This window comes from Selaginella moellendorffii, unplaced genomic scaffold, assembly GCF_000143415.4.
Source record: "Selaginella moellendorffii unplaced genomic scaffold, v1.0 SELMOscaffold_3, whole genome shotgun sequence".
NCBI lineage: Eukaryota > Viridiplantae > Streptophyta > Lycopodiopsida > Selaginellales > Selaginellaceae > Selaginella > Selaginella moellendorffii.
In genome coordinates, this window is record NW_003314264.1 from 3,125,152 (window position 1) to 3,143,747 (window position 18,596).

The 18,596-nt window shown below is 52.2% G+C and overlaps 6 protein-coding genes across 7 annotated transcripts; all 6 read right to left on the minus strand.

Annotated features, from left to right (window-relative positions):
• Positions 1 to 353: 353 nt before the first annotated feature.
• On the minus strand, positions 354 to 1,281 carry LOC112344194. The gene is made up of 2 exons (XM_024668501.1): positions 693 to 1,281; positions 354 to 638 (listed from the first exon to the last, which is right to left on the minus strand). The coding sequence occupies exons 1-2, from the start codon at positions 1,014 to 1,016 to the stop codon at positions 354 to 356; spliced, it is 609 nt and encodes a 202-aa protein (XP_024524269.1). The 5' UTR covers positions 1,017 to 1,281.
• Positions 1,282 to 1,412: 131 nt separating this feature from the next.
• Positions 1,413 to 2,128, minus strand: LOC9655314 (SAGA-associated factor 11 homolog). The gene is made up of 3 exons (XM_002963739.2): positions 2,019 to 2,128; positions 1,656 to 1,973; positions 1,413 to 1,590 (listed from the first exon to the last, which is right to left on the minus strand). The coding sequence occupies exons 1-3, from the start codon at positions 2,055 to 2,057 to the stop codon at positions 1,432 to 1,434; spliced, it is 516 nt and encodes a 171-aa protein (XP_002963785.2). The 5' UTR covers positions 2,058 to 2,128; the 3' UTR covers positions 1,413 to 1,431.
• LOC9655315 (pentatricopeptide repeat-containing protein At1g62930, chloroplastic) lies at positions 2,072 to 3,783 on the minus strand. Its single transcript, XM_002963740.2, has one exon. The coding sequence runs from the start codon at positions 3,761 to 3,763 to the stop codon at positions 2,090 to 2,092; it is 1,674 nt and encodes a 557-aa protein (XP_002963786.2). The 5' UTR covers positions 3,764 to 3,783; the 3' UTR covers positions 2,072 to 2,089.
• LOC9655316 lies at positions 3,765 to 8,931 on the minus strand. The gene is made up of 13 exons (XM_024664835.1): positions 8,464 to 8,931; positions 8,324 to 8,391; positions 6,045 to 8,255; positions 5,877 to 5,994; positions 5,743 to 5,822; positions 5,451 to 5,689; positions 5,310 to 5,396; positions 5,159 to 5,258; positions 4,889 to 5,099; positions 4,478 to 4,838; positions 4,364 to 4,415; positions 4,019 to 4,307; positions 3,765 to 3,958 (listed from the first exon to the last, which is right to left on the minus strand). Exons 1-13 carry the CDS (start codon positions 8,630 to 8,632, stop codon positions 3,789 to 3,791), a joined length of 4,155 nt encoding a protein of 1,384 aa, XP_024520603.1. The 5' UTR covers positions 8,633 to 8,931; the 3' UTR covers positions 3,765 to 3,788.
• Positions 8,932 to 9,044: 113 nt separating this feature from the next.
• LOC112342677 lies at positions 9,045 to 13,865 on the minus strand. 2 transcript variants are annotated; one of them, XM_024664850.1, is made up of 11 exons: positions 13,035 to 13,865; positions 11,200 to 12,972; positions 11,027 to 11,135; positions 10,899 to 10,972; positions 10,607 to 10,836; positions 10,455 to 10,544; positions 10,296 to 10,395; positions 10,026 to 10,236; positions 9,722 to 9,972; positions 9,266 to 9,668; positions 9,045 to 9,198 (listed from the first exon to the last, which is right to left on the minus strand). In XM_024664850.1, the coding sequence occupies exons 1-11, from the start codon at positions 13,086 to 13,088 to the stop codon at positions 9,107 to 9,109; spliced, it is 3,387 nt and encodes a 1,128-aa protein (XP_024520618.1). In that variant the 5' UTR covers positions 13,089 to 13,865; the 3' UTR covers positions 9,045 to 9,106. The 2 variants fall into 2 exon arrangements, with proteins under 2 accessions (XP_024520618.1, XP_024520610.1); XM_024664842.1 differs by having other exon boundaries at positions 9,258 to 9,668; positions 13,035 to 13,863.
• Positions 13,866 to 14,849: 984 nt separating this feature from the next.
• Positions 14,850 to 16,501, minus strand: LOC9655317. The gene is made up of 3 exons (XM_024668502.1): positions 16,367 to 16,501; positions 15,787 to 16,215; positions 14,850 to 15,679 (listed from the first exon to the last, which is right to left on the minus strand). Exons 1-3 carry the CDS (start codon positions 16,499 to 16,501, stop codon positions 15,059 to 15,061), a joined length of 1,185 nt encoding a protein of 394 aa, XP_024524270.1. The 3' UTR covers positions 14,850 to 15,058.
• Positions 16,502 to 18,596: the final 2,095 nt, after the last annotated feature.

Below are 18,596 nucleotides of genomic sequence, written 5' to 3' on the forward strand. Positions count from 1 at the left end.
TCAATATATACACTAATGAATCTTGTTTCAGAACACTCTGTAAGATTAACCACATATATTAAAAGCTCACAATTCCCAACCTTGTTTATAGAGAAGAATCTCACAAACATTTAATCTTTTATATACTATTTACATGGTCCTGTAATGCCCACCATGAAGCATGATTTAAAAGATTTAAAAATGTTGATTTAAAGAAGATTGTCGTTATAATGCTCCCAAACACCAGTGTTATGTCCACTGAGTCATGTCTTCCTGCTCTTCAATCAAATGCCGTCAATGCACGCTACCGAAGTCAACGGCAACAAATCTCGAGTTTAAATTGATAATAGCTGAAGACACGAAATAGTAAAGGTTCATAGATCAATGTCAAGGCAGAAACGAGCACTATAGCGGGCTTCCAAGCTAGCAAGCTTTATCTGGAAATCTCGCTCCAGCTCGAACCTACGCTGCGCGCGCTGGGGATCCAATCCTTCCCTTGGCGCGGCGCTCGAACCCACGAACTTTAACAATGGGCACCGCTTCATCAACTCTTCGATCACATTTATGATAGCGCTGCCATTTCTCTGCTGGATCCCAAGGATCTTCATCTCGAGCACGCCAAGCTTCTTTAGGTGATGGCAGTTGGAGTAAACACCATTCTGGAACAGAAAAGCAGCAAAATCTCCAGTGCTAAGTATACGAGAGCTTTGTACCTTGGAGTCCTTGAAAACAGGAGACCGGAGTCTTGTAAATCTCTCCATGAGAGAAAAGGAGAGCCACTCTCCCTCAATAATCAAAACATCTGCTGGATCAAACCCAGATATGCTGAGCATATGGACACGCTCCAACTCTGTCGTCGAAGCTACGAACATATGGACATGCTCCAACTCTGTCGGAGCTACGGCCGCAATGACTTCCGTGTAAGCGCTTGAGACTGGGCGCATCCAAATGGATGCGTGAGAGAGGGCGGTTATGTCGAAAAGCAGCTGTAGATCCTTCGTGGTATCCCCAAAGCTCAGGCTTGAGTAGATATCCATCACCTTGAGCTTGCAATGATCTCAGCCACAGTCCATCGGTGAGGCCGGTGATACAAATCACCGTCAAGTTGCACGCACTCGCGCAGATCACCCACGCACTGATAGCAGCCCCAAGCTTTCGAGCGATAGCAGCCCCAAGCTTTCGAGCGATCAATGTTGCTAGTACGCAACACAATGAGTAGGTTTGCGCCCTGGATAGCTGCTGCGACAGTGCCTCTTGAGTCTTGACAGATCCTGGATGATCATCGACGCTACCTGGAACTGGCTCGATGTTGCGACCATGCGGTGGAGAAAGCTGACCACCACATCGTCCGGGAGGAGCGCGAAAGGATCCGGCACGGGCACCGCCATAAATAATCTCCTTCTGCGGTGGAAGTAATCCAAAGATCAAAGATAAGAGCATAAACCCTAAACCCTAAACTTTCAAAATTAAAGATGGATCTTCCTCGTTGGAATCCTTTACGTGATTCGCACTGCCGCTGCTCTTGCTGCTCTTGCTGTTGCCCGATCCAGGCCTTCGTTGCTGCCCGGCATTCGAAACGTTCTTGTTCGCCGCGGCTCGCGTCCTCCGGCCCTGTGGAATCAAGAGCGCGAACCAAACTATCATCACAAGCACGAATGCGCGATCGCCGACAGTACCTTGCCCAGGCACTTCTCGAGATGAGGAGCAAATCGCCCAGCGGCGACGGAGCGGCCGCAATTCATGCACTGGAGCTGCTGGCTCGCGATCGCGGGATGCGATTGCCCAAACATATCCACCACATACTTCTCTCCTCCTCCTCTCTCGCTCCCAGCACTGCCACTCTCCGCCAAGCTCCTGGCCTGCGATGACAGCCGGAGCTCCTCCTCCTCGCCCATCTCAATCCTCGGATCAAATCCCAGCCGCGCGGCCCGGTGCGCCTCGGCAGCCACATCCACGATGAGCGAATCCAGAATTTCCGCAAAGATCGCGGCCTCCTGCAACGATTTCAATCAAAGCTTCCACGATCGACACGCGCCTACCTGAGCTGGAAATCTGGAAGACGAAGAATCACTGTCCATGGAAGTCCATCACGAGCCCTAAAAATCCTGCTTTAAGCTCCTGTCAAAACATGAGGAGGTTGATCGATCATCCTCAACGCCCGCTTGAGCCCGCGGTACGTCCGCGCGTCCGGCACGAATCCACACTCGCTCATCTCGCGAAACATCCCATACGCCTCCTCGTTCCGGTCGACCATCGACAGCCCCCAGATCATGGTGTTGTAAGTGACAACGTTTGGCCGGCACGCCATCTCCCTCATCACCTTGCCTCCCTCGTCCACTCGGCTCGCCCGGCAGTAGCCCCCGATGAGCGCGCTGTAAGTCACCACATTCGGCGAGCACTTGTTCGCGACCAGCTCGCGGAAGATCTCGTGCGCGTCGTCCACCCGGCCCACCTTGCACAGCTTGTCGATCACCACCGTGTACGTGACCACGTCCGGGATGCATCCCTGCGAAACCATCCTCCGGAGCAGCCCCAGCGCCGAGTCGAGGCGGCCGGCGGCCGAGAAGCCGAGGACGAGCGGAGTGTAGGCGACGAGGTCCGGCCGGCATCCCTCCGAGACCATCCTGTCCAGGAGCTGCTGCGCCTCGTCGAGCTGGTCCGACTTGCACAGCCCGTCGATGACGACGCTGTAGGTGACGAGGTTGGGGTGGAAGTCGCGGTCGATCATCTCGTTGAACACCTCGAGCGCGTCGGCGAGGCGGCGCGCGCGGCACAGCCCGGTGATGATGGCGTTGAAGCTCACCAGCGTGGGGACGTAGCCCTCCTCGGTCATCTGCGTGAAGGTGGCGAGCGCCTCGTCGACGCGGCCGAGCTGGAAGAGCGCCGCCATGAGCGTGTTGTACGTGACCACGTCCGGCGCGAAGTCGCGCTTGCGGGCCTCGGTGATGACGGCCCGCGCGGCGTCCAGCCGGTCCTGCTTGCACAGCCCGTCCACCAGCGCGTTGTACGTGAATGCGTTTGGGCGGCACCCCCCCGCGGCCACCATCTTCCGGAAGAGATCGAAGGCGGCGTCGACGCGGCCGAGCTTGCACAGCCCGTTGATGAGCGTGGTGTAGGAGACTACGTCCGGCTGCGCGTGCGCGAGCTCCAGGGAGGCGTCGAAGTGCTCCAGCGCCTGGGCGACGCGGCCGCAGCGGCACAGCCCCTGGAGGATGATGCTGGTGGTGCGATCGTTGCACTGCATGCCCTCCACGTCCATCTCCCGGAGCAGCGAGAAGGCCGCGTCCAGGTCGCTGGCGTTGCAGAAGCCGCGGATGAGGACGTTGTATGTGACGCTCGAGGCCGGGAGCTGGCATGGGTTCTCGCGGAAGAGCTGCAGCGCCTGGTTGTGGCTGCCGGCGCGGACCATCGCGGCCAGGAGCGTGTTCCAGGTGAAGGTGTTGTGGAGGAAGCGCGGCTGTTGCTGCGACCACCGGAAGAAGCGCAGCGCGAGGGACGAGGAGGTGAGCTCGCGGAGGACTCTGGTGACGGTGCGTGGCGTGAGGTTCGTGGAGGACTCGCCCAGAGCTGCGTAGTTGCCCGCCACCTGGGACTCCTCCATGAGCTTCACGAGGGCCTCTTCCTCGCCGCTTCTGCCGTTTCTGCTGCCACCATTGTTGCCACCATTGCCATTGCTCCCGTTCTTGCCGTTCTTGTGAGCGCCATTTGCTGCTGTTCTTCTGATCACTTCCACCACTCCGCCGCTGCCACCGTTGCCGCTGCTGCTGCTGAACCTCCTCCGCATTTCGACCTAGTCCTTTGTCGATAATTCACTGCTTGTTGAGCTCGCTTCTTCTTAGCGACCTCGTTGTGATTGTAGCTTTCGCCTCGATCTTGAAGCGAGCTCTGTAATGTCTAGGAAGAACGGACCTTTTGCTCTTGGGCCACTTTGTGATCCACAGCGCTCCCAGATCCTTTTGCGCTGTATCCTCGCTAGATCCTGGGCAAACAAAACAAGTACGGGAATTTAGACCCAAAAAAACTAATGAGAACCAGTTACCTTGAATTTGTAGCAATGTGTTATGTACATGGTTGTCCCTCTCGTGAGGCTGGGGACGAGGACGTCTCGAGAATGTACGTGTAGGTGATTTAACCGCAGCGTCTCTACTGCTTTGAGCCGCCTGTTGTTCAATCCAATCCATCTCTTCGTCTTGCACGCTCCGACCATTCCTCTTTGGCTGCTCTCGTTTGTCTTGAAGAGAACTCGAGCTCTCCAAAGGCTTGTTGCTTTTCATCTCAGGCTTCCGAAGTGACTTCAAGCCATGAGCTATCCACGAGGAAGATTTCACCTGTAGCAATTGAAGCGAGTGAGATGGAGCTGAGGGAGTTCCAAACTTGAGCTTACCAGCCGATTGGATCTTGTTTTTGCAACTACGACTGGCCTTGTTATCTCCACACTGAAAACACAAACGTGGATATATAAAAAAAATGTTGTTGCAAGGCATAAAAATTTACGTACACTTGGTGATCCTCACTCGATTCGGGAGAGCTGGCTGGAGCTCGCCTTGTGTGCAAGACTTTCGGAGCCGAGGACGATTTGCTAGCAGAAAACCGACTAGGTACCTTTGCAGGCTGTCGATTTGTTTCCAATGCTTTCTCAGGTTGTAGACCGGGCACCTTTGCAGGCTGTCGATTTGCTTCCAATGCTTTCTCAGCTTGTAGACTAGGCTGTCGATTTGTTTCCAACGCTTTCTCTGGTTGTAATTTCCGTTCCGAACGGTGGTGAGCCCTTCTTGACATTGGTTTTGCCAACACTTTTTCGTCATCGGTTTTCTCCGCACTCGATTCTTCACCTAAGAGAGACTGGTAGGCCAATTCCTCTGCAAGGATAGAAAGATTATAAGAAGAGACAGAGGGTACTGACTATTACCTGCAACAGGTGTCAATTTTCGCCCGCATTCTAGCCAAGTCAGAGGCTTTTGCAAGACACTTGAACCCGGAAAAGTCACGATGTTCAGCTCCATAAGTTGGATTCCCTGAGCAGCAGTCAGTTTTTGGAACCCGAAAGCGCTTGTCCATGTTTCTATAAACTCTGCGATCGCCGGAAGGACTAGTGTTTGAACTTCCAAGGTATGGAGAACCTTTCACATTATTTAGCACAGTAAGCTACTAAGACACCTAAACACTGAAGCAGGCTTACTTGTTGAATGACATTTATGAGGCGCCGACACATTCCCTGTTTTCGATATTGAGACCGGGTTCCAATGAAAGGTATTTCCGCAGCGTGAGATCCATGGACTCTGGTCACTCAAATTGTCACTCTTAACCCCTTCAAGTTTGACTTGACTCACCTCATGGACGCAACGGAGATCAACTCCTGCTCTTTCTCTAATACCACAGTATAAAAGCCACGAAAATCCATACGCTTGTCTTCACCTCTGTACAAAGAGCGGCGAGTTAAAGGACCGACCAGAAAAGAGGATTTCAGTCACCTTCGGTTATAAAGGATGTGAGAAACCATGTCTATATTTGATCGAGGGTCAATCATCGGTCGAAAGCACTCTTGAATGACGGTGAGAGCAAGCGCCAGCCGTGTATTTAAATCTGCAACACTTTCCAACTTGGAGTTCTCTTCGGATTGATCATAATGTTCTGAGCGTAACAGCGTCCAGGAGTACATGTCATCCACTTTGTTTACCCTCCCAACCAGTTTCCTCAAGCCTCGAAAAATCTGTTACTCAAACCATGAAATGAAACGATAAATATTTTTTAGAAAGAGCATACCTTTAAGCACTTTCGACTGCAGAACTGGTTATCACTAGATTCGTACTTCATTGCACTGCCAGGAACACAGTTGGAATGATCTGAAAAACACTAACGTGTTAGCTATCGACGCAAACTTTTTCAATTCTACTCACATTCGCGCTCGCACTGATCACAGTACAGGATCTCGGTTTGGATGGTCGGATCGTATAAGCTGCGGCCACAGCTTGCACAGCAACACCTGGGACAGAACCAATCGCCTTCGGGAACATTCTGTCACAAATAAAACAGTTGGAGCAACTGGCGAGTGACTGATTGCGTACCTCTAGACGAAGACATTTCAGGTGAAATGTTGATGGACAGTGATCACAACAGACGAGTTGACCACCATCCCCACACACTGCGCAAGTGTCGTCGTTCTCATCCATTTCAACGTCATCAACCACGAGCTCTGACTCTTTTAATTCCATCGCCTTCAGAGCCGCTAACTGGCAGTCTAGGATAGACCTCCCGTCAGGCAAACGCATTTGGGAGGCTCCTCCTGTGGCGTCAGCATGCGCCTGAAAGCTAGAAACTGAAAAGTTCTTCTTGCAACAGTTGCACAGTATTCCGTCGCTCGTAACAATTCCACTGTGTATGAGGTTTGTGTCCGAGTTCACTAACTGGACCTTCTCACCCTCATTGAGAACTGCCATGTCGATCAACCAGGAGAAAAGTGTCATGCGTTTGATGAAGCTTACTTCAGCGTCCTCTTCTTGCCTCGGCCTTGTAGGTGTAGATAAAACAGCCTCCAATCGACAACCTGTTCTTGACCTCCCATTCCTGTTCTCATTATTCCCTTTTTTTGTTAGCTTTTTCTGCTTCGCGGTCTCTTCTACACTGTCCTCTCTAACTTTCCGAGTCCTGTGCCAAGATACGATCTGACTAGCCTCCTTCCCAGAGCGAGGAAGAAAACCATAATCACCTCTGGCAATGAGCTGAAGATGAGAAAGCTTCACACGGTCTTTTGCAGGCTTAGCGTGCTTGTTCCGGCGCAACCATTCTCTGCATGCGGTCGCTAGTGACATGTACGGCTTCCCCTCCGGGGAGATATAAAACGGCTCCTTTGCTGTTCTGCTAAATCGTTCTCTCAGTCTGTGGCAAACTGTCCAGCCTGATTCGAAGAGGAGTTTTCTGGCTTTATCTCGTGCCACTGCCAATACTGTACCCTTGGAAGAAATAGATGAATCTTGACTCGCCCAGTGTCTCGAGTTTTTAGTACCGCGGGTGCATGCCTCGTCGTCCTTGGCTTGTGCCTCCTCAATCAGCTCGGTAGCGTCTACCAGCTTGCGATAGGAACGACGACGGGTTACCTCGATTGAAACTGGCTCACACAACATTTTCCTGGCAGAGTGATTCTTGTTCCCTTCTGTTTCTTCTCCCTCAGACAAGATTTCCCTCGCAGAGCGACTCTTGTTGCCTACTGTTTCTTCTCCCCCACACAAGATTTTTCTGGCAGAGTGACTCTTGTTCCCAACTGCTTCTTCTCCCTCACATAAGATTTTCCTGCCAGAGTGACTCTTGCTACCTACTGTTTCTTCTCCTTTGGATCCCATCAACTCTAGACGCAGCATTTCAAGCTTGGTAGCGAGAGGGGTTAGGCCACTCCTCATTATCATCGCTTGTATATTATCCACCTGATTATCTCCTCCAACATGGTTTCCCGCTTCTTCAGAAATTAAACCGGAACCTGCGACTTGGGAACCCCCCTGCAGCTTATCCCTTCCAGATTCTAGTTTACTCTGCTGTTCCTTCTGGCTTCCATTAGTCTGCTGTTCCTTCTGCTTTTTCCCCTCACGGCCAGCATTCATTGAATCATCCGCATCGTTTCCATTCCCTGGACAAATGCCATCATCCGCTTCTGGAAGCTTGAGAATCCTGGAAGGCAGCTTTTTTCTGTGTCTCGTACACCACGCATAGATTGTCTCGTCATCATCAGTATCCGACATACTCTCGTCCCTTTTCCGCTTTCCCATGTCGTTCACCACAAGAATCCCAGACGAAGTATCCCCGGACTGTTTGGGCTTGACTGCGAAAGTCCTCTTGACACGTATCTTCCTCCCCTCGATCAGAGCCAGATCTGTCCACTGTCCCTTCTGCCTCCAGGTTCCAGTAGTACTATCCCATTCTTGAGAAACCCGTAGATTTTGCCTGCCAAATCCCCTCCTGTCTCCTTCATCGGGGAAGAACACCTGCATGTCCTCGTCCGGAAGTTGGACATTGTCCATGAGCACGCCTTCCCACCAAGCATCTCCGTAGAAGGCATCGACCCAAAGACCCCGTTGCCAGACTTCCTGTGTTTTCCCTGTAAGTGGAGGTGGCCGCGGCCTCAAGAGAACCTCCAAGCCTTCTCTAAATGGAACATACTCTTGAAAGTGTGGCGAGCCATCTCTAGCGAGCAACTTCTCATACTCAACCAGCCCACGACCAGAGTCGATCTTCACTACTTTGGCTGGATGCCACGATCCTCTATAGCCGGTGGCCCTGTGTCTCACCTGTTGTAGATCCCACTTGATGAGAAAGAAAAAAGGAGGAAGAGAAGACATGAGTTCTACGAGCATACCTCTACAAGCGTGCCGAGTAACGATCCACCATCGCTGCTGCTACCGTTTTGTGAATCCAACTCCGCCACTGCGTCAATCCAATCATCGCGATCAATCCAATGGATAACAAACCTAGCAAGGAAAAGAAAAGGAGCGTTACCTGGAGGAGTATCATTCACCATTTCATCGGGAGCTGGGACACCATCCCCGACGCTGTTACATTCTCCCAAGCCGGCCCAATCGCTCTTCACATTACTCGCGGATCCCGCTATCAGATTATCTACCTCTGCGAAGCCATTGCCACAGGCGCTGTGAGGCAAAGATCCCATCCCACTGCTAGCAACCAAGATTCCCGCATTGCATCCCCTCCCACCGAGACCTAAAAATCAATCCCGCGATTTCTTCCCGCCGCGGATCAGGCCCTAGCTTCCCTCCTGCTGCTGCATTGCGACTGCTCTACCATCCCCGAAATACCGATCGATCTTCCTCGCGCGCGCTATCCCCACGCACAGCTAAAATATCCAGCGCCTAACCCTGCGAGCTCCCACTGCGACCGAGCTCCAAGACCCAAGGGCGCGCCAATCCCCTCCCTCGCCCACGAAGGAACAATGGCTATGGAGTCCCAAGGGCACCTGTCCTTGGCCAAGTCCCAGTGTGAACACAAACGAAGTCTAGACCTTTCCGCTGACCGCAGGATGCATGGATCCAACGGCGCACAGCAAAATAAGCGATCTAACGGCCTTTTCTTTTTCTTCCTCTTTTTTTCTTCTTGTCCATTGAATGAAAAACTCCTGTATCAACACTCACATTCTTCTTCGTACTCCCAAGTGAAATTCTCGGTTGAGTTTTGGTGCTGTTTCTTCTTCGATCGAATGCCGCAAGCATTGCACAAGTGCTGAAACCACGAAAACAGTGAATGATCGAGAGGAAGAAAAAACGAGATTTTGAGACTACCTTAATACCTCCTGGATCTTTTCTCCACATCGGTGTCTCGCTGGTTCCACAGGTAACGCACGTCTTTCCCTTCATCCTGGAGAGAAAGACGAGCTCGTCGCTTTTGTTCTCCGGAGTAGCCTGCTGTTGCTCCAAAGCTTCTTTTGGATCCACCACCACCGCGTGGCTGTTCTCTTCTTCTCTCGTCTCGTTGTTTGAGGACGCGAGCTCTACGATCTCCGAGCCGCTGGCCGTGGGAGCAGCGCCGAGCTCCGCGCTGTCTAGAACGATATGTGACGATCCCAGCTTTAGAAACGATAACTCGCTGGTGTTCTCCACCTCCTCCGTTTCTTCCGCTGCGTCTTCCGGCGGCTGAAACTTCTTGTTTGTGAGCGTCTTCAAAGCCTCGGCCACTCTTTTCGATGTTTTCACCTGGAAGGACAGACTCATCGCCATTAAACCAGATATAAAACACACGAGCTTACCAGCCGGTTCGATCTCGTTTTGGCAACAACTATCCTCGAGTCCTCTGTTGGTCCTTCCTTCAAGGCTGGAACTTCCTCTTGGAGAAGAGCCACTGCATTACCAGGCTCAGGCAAAACAGGCGTCGGAGTTCGAACTTCTTTGCTGATTTCTTCTGTTTTCGGTGCTGGATGTTTCTGTTGTTTAGGCTTCCTCCTCGGCTCCGGTTCAAGTCCCATATGCAACTTGCTGCCTGGCGCCCAGGGCTTCTCCGCTGTAACGCAATACTTTCGTGTCAGATCCATCTGAAAAAGAGAGATTTTCTACCTAGAGGTGGCGCAATCTTTCGGCACAAATTCAACCACGTCAGAGGTTTCTGCAAAACTTTCGTTCCCGGAAATCCAACAATGCTCAGCTCCAGGAGCCGGACTGATTGGAAAGGCGAGACTTTCTGAAAGCCGAAAGCACCGATCCAAGTGTCTAGAAGCTCGGGAACCGCCGGCAAAACCAATGTATGTACATCCAGTGATCTGAGCACCTAGGAAATATGTGCCACTATTGGCTCCAAAGAAACAAAGAAGAACGGAGTAACCATACCTGCTCGATCACCTCCAAAAGCCGCCGGCACATTCCTTGCCTACGATATTGAAGCCGCGTTCCAATCAGTGGCATCTCCGCAATGCTGGTGCCATGAACTCTACCAAAATAATAGCAACAGTCAGCAAACAGAGCTCAAACAAACCACCAAACACAGACCTAACAGCAGCAACTGATATGAGCTCATCTTTGTTGTTTTCCAAGAGGATGGTGTAAAATCCACGAAAATCCAGCCTTTTCACATCGGCACTGCAACCATATCTCAGATCGATGAGAGTCATGTAAACCCAAGAAAACAACACAGCTCAAACCTTCGATTCTTCAAAATATGAGCAATTATGTCGATTTTGCTCCGGGGATCAATCATGGGCGAGAAGCACTCTCGCATCACGCTAAGAGCGAGGGCAATTTTACTACAGTGTGCGGTTACCGTTTCCATATCCGCATCCTCGTCAAGGTCCGCTGAGCGGAGAAGGGTCCAACTAAATCCTCCGTCCATGGGGCTCGTTTTTCCGACGAGTTCTCTAAGGCCACAGAAGATCTGCACGCGTCCGAAGTGACAACGATATTTCCCCAAGCATCACAAAAACTTTTTGATCGTACCTTTCGACACGTTTGGCTACAGAAACGACTTGAAGCAAAAGACGCGCCTCCGTCGTTGAGACACTCGACATGATCTGCAGAAAGACAGCGTGATTTAGCACACAGATTTTTCTTTTTATTCTACTCACAGTTACGTTCGCATTGGGTACAATATAAAACTTCGCGCCCATCGAACTGACCAGCGCCACAAACAGGACAGCGGCACCTCGGACAGAACCAATCTCCTTCCGGAAGGCTCTATAGAAGAGAAACAGCCGAGTTACTCGCTTCTAACAAGAGATATCCACAAGAGGTAGATTACCTTTAGCAGAATACAATGGAGGTGGAACGTTGCTGGGCAGTGATCACAGCATATGAGCTGACCACCCTCTCCGCAGAGACCGCAACATTCATCACTTTCATCCACGGTAAGCTGCCCGTTCGCAGGCTCATCGCACTTCGCTTGCTCTATCTTCTTGAGGGCCTGCTTCTGGCACTCAAGCACAGAGCGGCCATCTTCCAGAGTTAGCAGTGCGGCCGTCCTGTGAACTTCATCGCCTGCGTGAACCTGGAAGCTCGTCATGCTAAACACCTCGTTGCAGCACTTGCACAAGATCCCATCGCGACTGATCACCCCACTCGCGACTTGGTTTGAGTCCTTGTTCACGTATGAGACCGCAGCGCCCTCTGATAAGATTTCTCCGTCTATAAGCCAGGAGAAAATCGACATGCGCTTGTTGGCCTTCTCGTCTCCGCCATCCTGCTTCCCCCTATCTGGAGCCAACAAAAGAGCGTTCAGCCTTGGCCGTTCGCTCTTCTTGGACTTCATTGACGGGTCCAGTTTCTTCGATGCCCTCAACCTCCTCTTTCCGCCATTTGAATCAGGTAACAGCTCCCCAGGCTTCCTTCTCACGATTATTTGGAGCTGATACGAGTGCATGGCGTCCCTCACAGGCTTGGGGACGTTTTTGTTCTGCTGCATCCAAGCCTTGCATGCCGAAGTCAGCGAGTGATAGCTAGTCCCATCCGGTGAGATGTAGTAGGCCTCATTGGAAACTCGACTCTCACGATGTCTCTCTCTGTATCCTTTCTTCCAGCCGGACTCCTCAAGGTTCTTGATCGCATTCTCGCGAGCGGCCTTGAGTGACTCCTCTCGCCGGCTGTAATCAATGGGAACCTTCTGCCTCTTGAGCATTCGCGAAAGAGCCAGTCTGTTCCGCTCAACATTCACGTCGTGAGCAGAATGAAAGCTCCCCTGGCTGCTGCTATCCATCGTGCACAAGGCACGCTCGCTACAACTCCCGTCAACTTTGTCGTCCTCGCTAACCTTGTGCTCGTCTCCAAACAACGAATCCTCCGCCTGCGTGTTTATGCAGCACACAGGAATCGACAGCGTCCTTGTGAGGCAGTAACCTTCGCCGTCGCCGTCCGGCTGGAACGTACGTGAATTATCCGGCTTCAAATCACTGTCTTCCATCCACTCGGGCTCTAACGACTCGTTCTTGACATCCACCACCAAGTCTGAGGAAGCACCACTCTGAAGAGCTTCCGGTTGAATCCCATCGAGTTCCTGCTTTACTTGAACTTCCTTCTTCGGTTTCTTGGCCTCGGGTTCCACGCTCTCCACTTCTTTCCGCTTCTTCTTCCGCTGAAAGGTCTTTTGAGGCTTCGAAAACCTGCTACTTCCAGCGTCAACCACGCCGTCCAACGCCCCGCAACCCCTGCCACTCCACGCATTTGTTGAAGCATCCCATGCCTGGGATACCCTCAAACTATCCACACTAAACTCCTGCTTCTCCCCGTCATCCGGGAAGAACACCTGTACATGCGTCAAGAAGACCCCGGGAACGTCCAGCAGCAGGCCTTCTCGCCAAGAATCGTCGAATGCCTCGACGCGGAGCCCCCTCTGCCAGTCTCCACGACACATTTCCGAGCGATCCGGCGGTCTTGGTCTCACCCGACTGGATGCCTCGGAATTCCTGCCTAGAGAAATCGATTCTTTCCCACCAGAATCGTACTCCACTATCCTAATTCCAGCTCGGGCCTCCACAACCTTTGCCGGGCACCAGCAAATTCGCGTTCCATTCTTCCTGACCTGTGCTTTGAAAATATTCCCCCGCTAGAAGCTCGGAAGAAGAGAAGCAAGAAAGCGCTTACCTCGACAAGCTCCCCGGCAAGAAAGCGAGAATCGTCGCACACATCCACCTCCATCGCTCGCGCTCCTGCTGCCGCTGCATGCAATGCCGCATGCCCTAGCTCCGAAAACCCTGGAGATCTTTCGCCCGCCTCTCCAGCGGCCGGGCCTTCCAGCTGCACGCCGCGACGCGCTGGTCCCGCAGCGGCAGCACAATCGCTCGTCCCAGAGAAAGAAGATTTTAGGGTTTATCAAGTTATCCCAAGAACCCTAAATTTCCGAGGAGTTGGGATGATCTCCGTCATTTGCGGTTGGGAAGAACCCATCGATCGATGCGCCGGGTAAGCTGCGGGAAATTCGCCGCCAGCAGCCACCTCCCCGTCAATGGCCGCTATCAAGCAATCAATCCATCGCGAGAGAGCTCCAGAAAATCATCGAGCTCACGCGATCCTCCGGATTAGCGCGTGCCAGAGTGACCCCACTGCGCTGCTCTCGCTAGCTCCACACGTGCTTGCTGGATCTATCAATCAATCCATCCATCCATCAATCTAAAAGTATTTGCTTCTTCGTCTTCTTCTTCTCTTTCCCCCTCCTGGTCGTCGCCAGAAACCTCGCAACGGGATTTCCTCCATACCACATTCCCAGAAATCGAGGAAAGCGAGAGAGAGGAGAGAGAGAGAGAGAGAGAGAGGGAGGACAGGGAGGGACGCTTCTTCTTCCGCTCAGCTAGCTATTTAAGGCCGTATAGGTAGCTCTCCTCCTTCCCAGGTAAATCCGCCATAGCTCCAAGCTCAAACTCATAAGCTAATCAAATCAAGGAAGAGCACCACACCACCTTTGCTTTCTTTCCCGTTTCTTTCGAGTTTCTTTGCTTCCATCCGAGGAGATTTTGTCGCTTGATCGTGTTCCAAGTAAATGCCCGGCGAGAAGCTAGCGAAACCATTAACCTTAGACTGCTGTTCACATCGCCGCATTCATTCGATTTCTTCCAAGCTCCAGTCCTCCCCCGCATGATCCACACGTCGCAGTTGCCACCATCGCATCCGCGGCGATCGCTGCTGCCACTGCTCAACTCGCCTGATCAATCAATCCGTCGCAATCATCCTTCATTCACAAGCTCCATTCTCTATTTCAATTCAAAACAATCTGACCAGGCCCCAGAGCCACATGAGACAAATTTGATTACTCGCAAATCCTCAATCAAGAAATTGGAAATGCTCACACTAGCCATAGCCAGTCAATGGTCAAGTGGAAGAACGAAGAACAGCCATTATGGAGCAAACCCAAACTCCAACTCTTCTTCCACGCACCAGTTACAGACGAGGCTTGCTTAGAGCGCCATAGCCAAGTAGCACTAACTTCTCACACACATCTACACACATTTTCACACACTTACACTACCTACTACACACACATTCTTAGCGCAGCTTTCAAGGTTCTAAATGATTCGATGAGCGAACAATCTATAGCCAGCTTGAATCGCCCGACTCGACACCCGGGCCCCGACCCGATCGATGAAAATCTCTGATCGCACAAGGAGCGAGTACACTGATGGGACGAAATGAGTGAAGGAAAGAGCACAATACAAAGCAAGCGAACAAAACAAACCTCGATGAATTATGTGTCTTGTCTCCTCCAGGACATCCTCCTTTACCCTATAGACTATACGAAAGATCGCCACCGCCACCATTCTCCAGATATCGATCAAGATCGATTATATTCGTATCATGGTCTAAAGAGATACGCGATGAAGCGATTCCTTCCATGTCTTAGCTTAATTCATGGAGCACGCTCCAGAAACCAACAAACAATACAAAGCCACCACTACACCACCCCACAAAAGCCAACAAAAGTTAGTTAAAATTCCTCTTAAAATGCCTGCCTTGCTCCAGGCAGATCGAAAGCTACACCACACTCTTTTTGATCGATCCATCCATGGATCGAGCGATCGATCGAGGCGTGATCGCTGTGGCTTCCAATCCCAAATATTATAATAAGAGATACTTTCTTTCCCACCGCCTGCCTACTGGAGAGCTCGCAGTCCCGCTCAGAGCGACATTCTCAAGAACCTGCCTTGTTCCTCCTTACTTTGACCGTGCCCGCTGACCGTGCTGACCGCCTTGACCGGCGCCACGGACCGTATGATCTCGGCATCCAGCACGAGAGGAGAGTGGTGTTGGTGGTGGTGGTGGTGGTGTGGATCGGGACGAGCAAACACCTTGGCCTTGGAACAATCTTCACTGCCGGGCTGATCAACGCACACCGCCGGCGGCATGCTGTCCTGCCAAGTTATGCAGCTGCTGCCCACGGCATTGCTGCTGCACGGCGATTGATCGTTGCTGCTCCACTCCTTGGCGAATGGAAGAGCGATTGCGCTCGCGTTCGCGGCGATGGTGGCGGCGTTTTGATCCATCCGGCAAAGCCGCTTGTCGTCGACGTGATAAGCTTGAGCTGGGTGAACGAGAGACGTTTTTGGTGGGATCGCAGCGATCACTGGCTGCTGCTGCTGTTCGCCCAGATTTGTATCACTCCTGCTCTTAGCGAATCCTCCCAGATCATCGCAGCTGCTGCCGGATTGATTCCACGCGGCTGCAGTGACAGGTGTAACGGTGACCGGGCTGCGTCTCCCGACTTTCTTGAACCTTATGCCGCAAGCATTGCAAAGAGACTGCAAGAAGAACACGAGCAGCATATACGTGAGAAGGAATTCACCATGGAAAGTTTGCTTGCGTTTGAGAAAGAGAAGAGTAGAAAAAAAACGACACTGAAACGAACCTTTGGGCCGAGCGGACCATTCCTCCACAGCGGCGTGGAGCTCGTCCCGCAGTGAGCACAGATCCTGGGAACGTTGCGCGGATCGACGTGAGCGTCCACTCCACGGAACCTGGAGCGGGTGGAGCACGGATCCAAATTGTTCTTGCTCCCCAGGCCGCCATTGCCGTTGCCGCCGCCGCCGCCGCTGCCACCCGTGTTAAACTCAAGGAACCCGAACTTGTGAAGCTCCTGGGACGGCGAGAAGTTGGCGGCCGGAAACTGTGAATGCAGCACTGGGTGGCGGGCGTAAAAGTCCTTGGAGGTGCTGTGGGCGGCGAAGCGGGCGGCGGCGGCGGCGGCGGCGATCCTTCGAGCGGCCGCCTCGGCGGAGAAAGCCCGCTGCTGCTGGAGGAAGAGTTCGTTGCTCGTCGCCCAGTGCGTTCCAGATTGCTGCAATGCAAGAAGAAAGAGTGTGTGAGATCGTGAGATCACATATAGTGTGCTTGTCAGCTTAGCAGGAAACCAAGGATAAAAAAATGGAGTTAAAAAATCGCGACCAACAGTGGAGCCGGATGAGAGAAACAACACTTCCACCAATCACCCAGACAAGCGAACAAAGCGAGCAAGGGAACGAAGCAAAGAAATGAAAAGAAAGAATGTAGCGATGGGAGGAGACACAAGAACACCATTCTTCTCTCAAACGGTCCATTTTCTTTCTATCCATTCTTTTTGCCATTACCTGATAGGAAGGAGGAGAGGCCAGCTTTGGAGGATCGATCGTCTTGGCCGGCTCGGAGATGGGCGACCCGGCGCGCGACAGCCGATTGGGCGCCTCGTTGAGATCCGCTGATCTCGATCGCGTCAGGGCATTGCCGAGCGATAGCGTGCAGTCGACCGCCAGCGAGGGCAGGGATGCGGCGGCGGCGGCGGTGGCGGTGGCGGCGGCAGCCGGATCGGCGAGATCCCAGTGGAGGTGGAATCGCTTGGTGGGCGAGCTGGGGCAGGAGGAGGAATTGGCGGCGGCGAATCCCCGCTTGGGCGAGCTGTTGCAGGAATTGGGCCACGAGGAGCTCACCACCGAATTGGCGGGGCTCAGGAAATCGGAGGATAGCGAGAGGCAGGTACTGGGCGACGACGCCGCCTCCATTCGTTCTTCCCTTTTCATCTAGCCTAGGATCTTTTCTTTCTTCGATCTTCCTCGTCGCCCAGCTCTGATCAAGAACACATGATGTTGGTGGTCCTCGAATCGAAAGATCTCTTCCTTTTATCCCTGCCGCGGCTACCAGAGACCCTGGGGATGAGAGAGAGAGGGACAGGAGGAACACCACAGGAGATCGCAGCAATCATGCTGCATTCCATTCCATGGCTTCGTCGTGGAGCTCACGGCCAGAGAAGAGGAAGGAGAAGAAAGAAGAAGAAGCCAACAAGAGACCGCTATAGGTAGCAGCGAAGACGAAGAACTGTTTCTACAGCGATGGATTCATCAGAAGCTTGCTCCTTTCTCTGGACTGGAGGATTGATTTGTGAGTGATGGGGATTCTTTGGAAAGGCCCAGCGGCAGCGCAGCAGCAGCAGCAGCGGCGCAGGATGGTATAATGGCGAGCCTCCAAATGAAAATCCTTCCTTTCTTCCACTTTCTCTCTCTCTCTCTCCCTCTCGCTCACAGAGATCCGTCAAGACGCTGACCCCTCGCCTTGTCTCTAGCTTATAGTAGCAGCTAGAACGCAAAACACCTTAACACCACTAGTTTTTATAAGGCGATCAGATCAGACAGAACGGAGGGCGATCGATCGATGGAGTCAAGTGGGGTTGCGCGGGTGAGTGAATGAGTGATAGAGATCAACGTACACACGATCGCCCAATTCTCCATCGAAAGAGACACGCTCTTGAATGAGCATGAGGAAAGATCTCTCACTATCTCGTCGAAAAAAAAAGAGAGAAGGGAGCGATCGATCTATCTATCTAGGAGGATGATGAATGTGGATGGGATCTATCTCAGGGAGGCTGGCATGGCTTGATGATCTCGTTTTCTCTTTTTTTCTTTGTTCGTCATCCGTTCCGTCAAACAGTCCTTCCTCTATCTCTTTCTCTCTCTTTCTCTCCGACCTCGACCTCTGTGACCACTTTCAGAGACCGGGGGCCGAGCTTGCCAGCCGATAGATAGATATCGCCATAAAGAAACGAACAGAATTTCCTTCTCGGCCTTGTTGGTTTCTGGACGGATCAGAGGCCGGCCTGGCTTGGCCAACAGTGAGGAAAGAATTTCTTTTCCTCCATGTCTCTGGAAGAAAAAAGAAAAGAAAAGAAGAACAACACTGGGAGGATCCAGTAGCTCTCTCTAGCAGAAGCCACAGAAGCCACAGAAGGAAGAGAAGAAGGGCGGGCGTCGACCAGAGGGGGAGACGAGCGAAACGAGATTCCGGGGAAGAGGTGGAATATTAAACACCATGAAAACATTGTGCGGGGATTAAAAAAATGGATGGCTTTGCTCCAGAGGAGGCAGCAGCCATAGCCAGAAAGCACGGGATGGATCCGAAAACGTCAAAAGCCCAATGAATGCCGGTGCCAGACAAGGCACATGCATTGGGATCGAGTAGTGACCCGACCCGACCGCCGCGATCATCAAGCCGAGACGACGAGAGATCTTTTCTCTCGAGTCCTCATCTATCTATCCTTTTCCTATTTTTCTTCTTTTTCTTATTCTTCGTTGTCCACCGCAGGCATTAGAGCGATTAAGCCAACCTTTTTGTTCATTGCGTTCGCTTGTTCCTCCCGACAGCTCCCTGGGCTTCTCGTCTCTATCGTGTTCTCCGGTTCTGGGAATCTAGACA

What these genes read in the sequence shown, in the direction of transcription:
- LOC112344194 (XM_024668501.1), bottom strand. Translation starts at nt 1,016, where the DNA reads ATGGATATCTACTCAAGCCTGAGCTTTGGGGATACCACGAAGGATCTA. An exon ending in CTGTTTTCAAGGACTCCAAG is followed by an intron (nt 639 to 692) that starts GTACAAAGCTCT and finishes TTTCTGTTCCAG; the next exon opens with AATGGTGTTTACTCCAACTG.
- LOC9655314 (XM_002963739.2), bottom strand. Translation starts at nt 2,057, where the DNA reads ATGGACAGTGATTCTTCGTCTTCCAGATTTCCAGCTCAG. An exon ending in CTTCCAGATTTCCAGCTCAG is followed by an intron (nt 1,974 to 2,018) that starts GTAGGCGCGTGT and finishes AAATCGTTGCAG; the next exon opens with GAGGCCGCGATCTTTGCGGA. An exon ending in TCGAGAAGTGCCTGGGCAAG is followed by an intron (nt 1,591 to 1,655) that starts GTACTGTCGGCG and finishes TTGATTCCACAG; the next exon opens with GGCCGGAGGACGCGAGCCGC.
- LOC9655315 (XM_002963740.2), bottom strand. Translation starts at nt 3,763, where the DNA reads ATGCGGAGGAGGTTCAGCAGCAGCAGCGGCAACGGTGGCAGCGGCGGA.
- LOC9655316 (XM_024664835.1), bottom strand. Translation starts at nt 8,632, where the DNA reads ATGGGATCTTTGCCTCACAGCGCCTGTGGCAATGGCTTCGCAGAGGTA. An exon ending in CACATCCTTTATAACCGAAG is followed by an intron (nt 5,397 to 5,450) that starts GTGACTGAAATC and finishes CTCTTTGTACAG; the next exon opens with AGGTGAAGACAAGCGTATGG. An exon ending in AAACAAGATCCAATCGGCTG is followed by an intron (nt 4,308 to 4,363) that starts GTAAGCTCAAGT and finishes CAATTGCTACAG; the next exon opens with GTGAAATCTTCCTCGTGGAT.
- LOC112342677 (XM_024664842.1), bottom strand. Translation starts at nt 13,088, where the DNA reads ATGGAGGTGGATGTGTGCGACGATTCTCGCTTTCTTGCCGGGGAGCTT. An exon ending in TACCCAATGCGAACGTAACT is followed by an intron (nt 10,973 to 11,026) that starts GTGAGTAGAATA and finishes GTCTTTCTGCAG; the next exon opens with ATCATGTCGAGTGTCTCAAC. An exon ending in TTTTGGAGGTGATCGAGCAG is followed by an intron (nt 10,237 to 10,295) that starts GTATGGTTACTC and finishes CATATTTCCTAG; the next exon opens with GTGCTCAGATCACTGGATGT.
- LOC9655317 (XM_024668502.1), bottom strand. Translation starts at nt 16,501, where the DNA reads ATGGCAAAAAGAATGGATAGAAAGAAAATGGACCGTTTGAGAGAAGAA. An exon ending in CGCTTTGTTCGCTTGTCTGG is followed by an intron (nt 16,216 to 16,366) that starts GTGATTGGTGGA and finishes CTTGCATTGCAG; the next exon opens with CAATCTGGAACGCACTGGGC. An exon ending in ATGGTCCGCTCGGCCCAAAG is followed by an intron (nt 15,680 to 15,786) that starts GTTCGTTTCAGT and finishes TTCTTCTTGCAG; the next exon opens with TCTCTTTGCAATGCTTGCGG.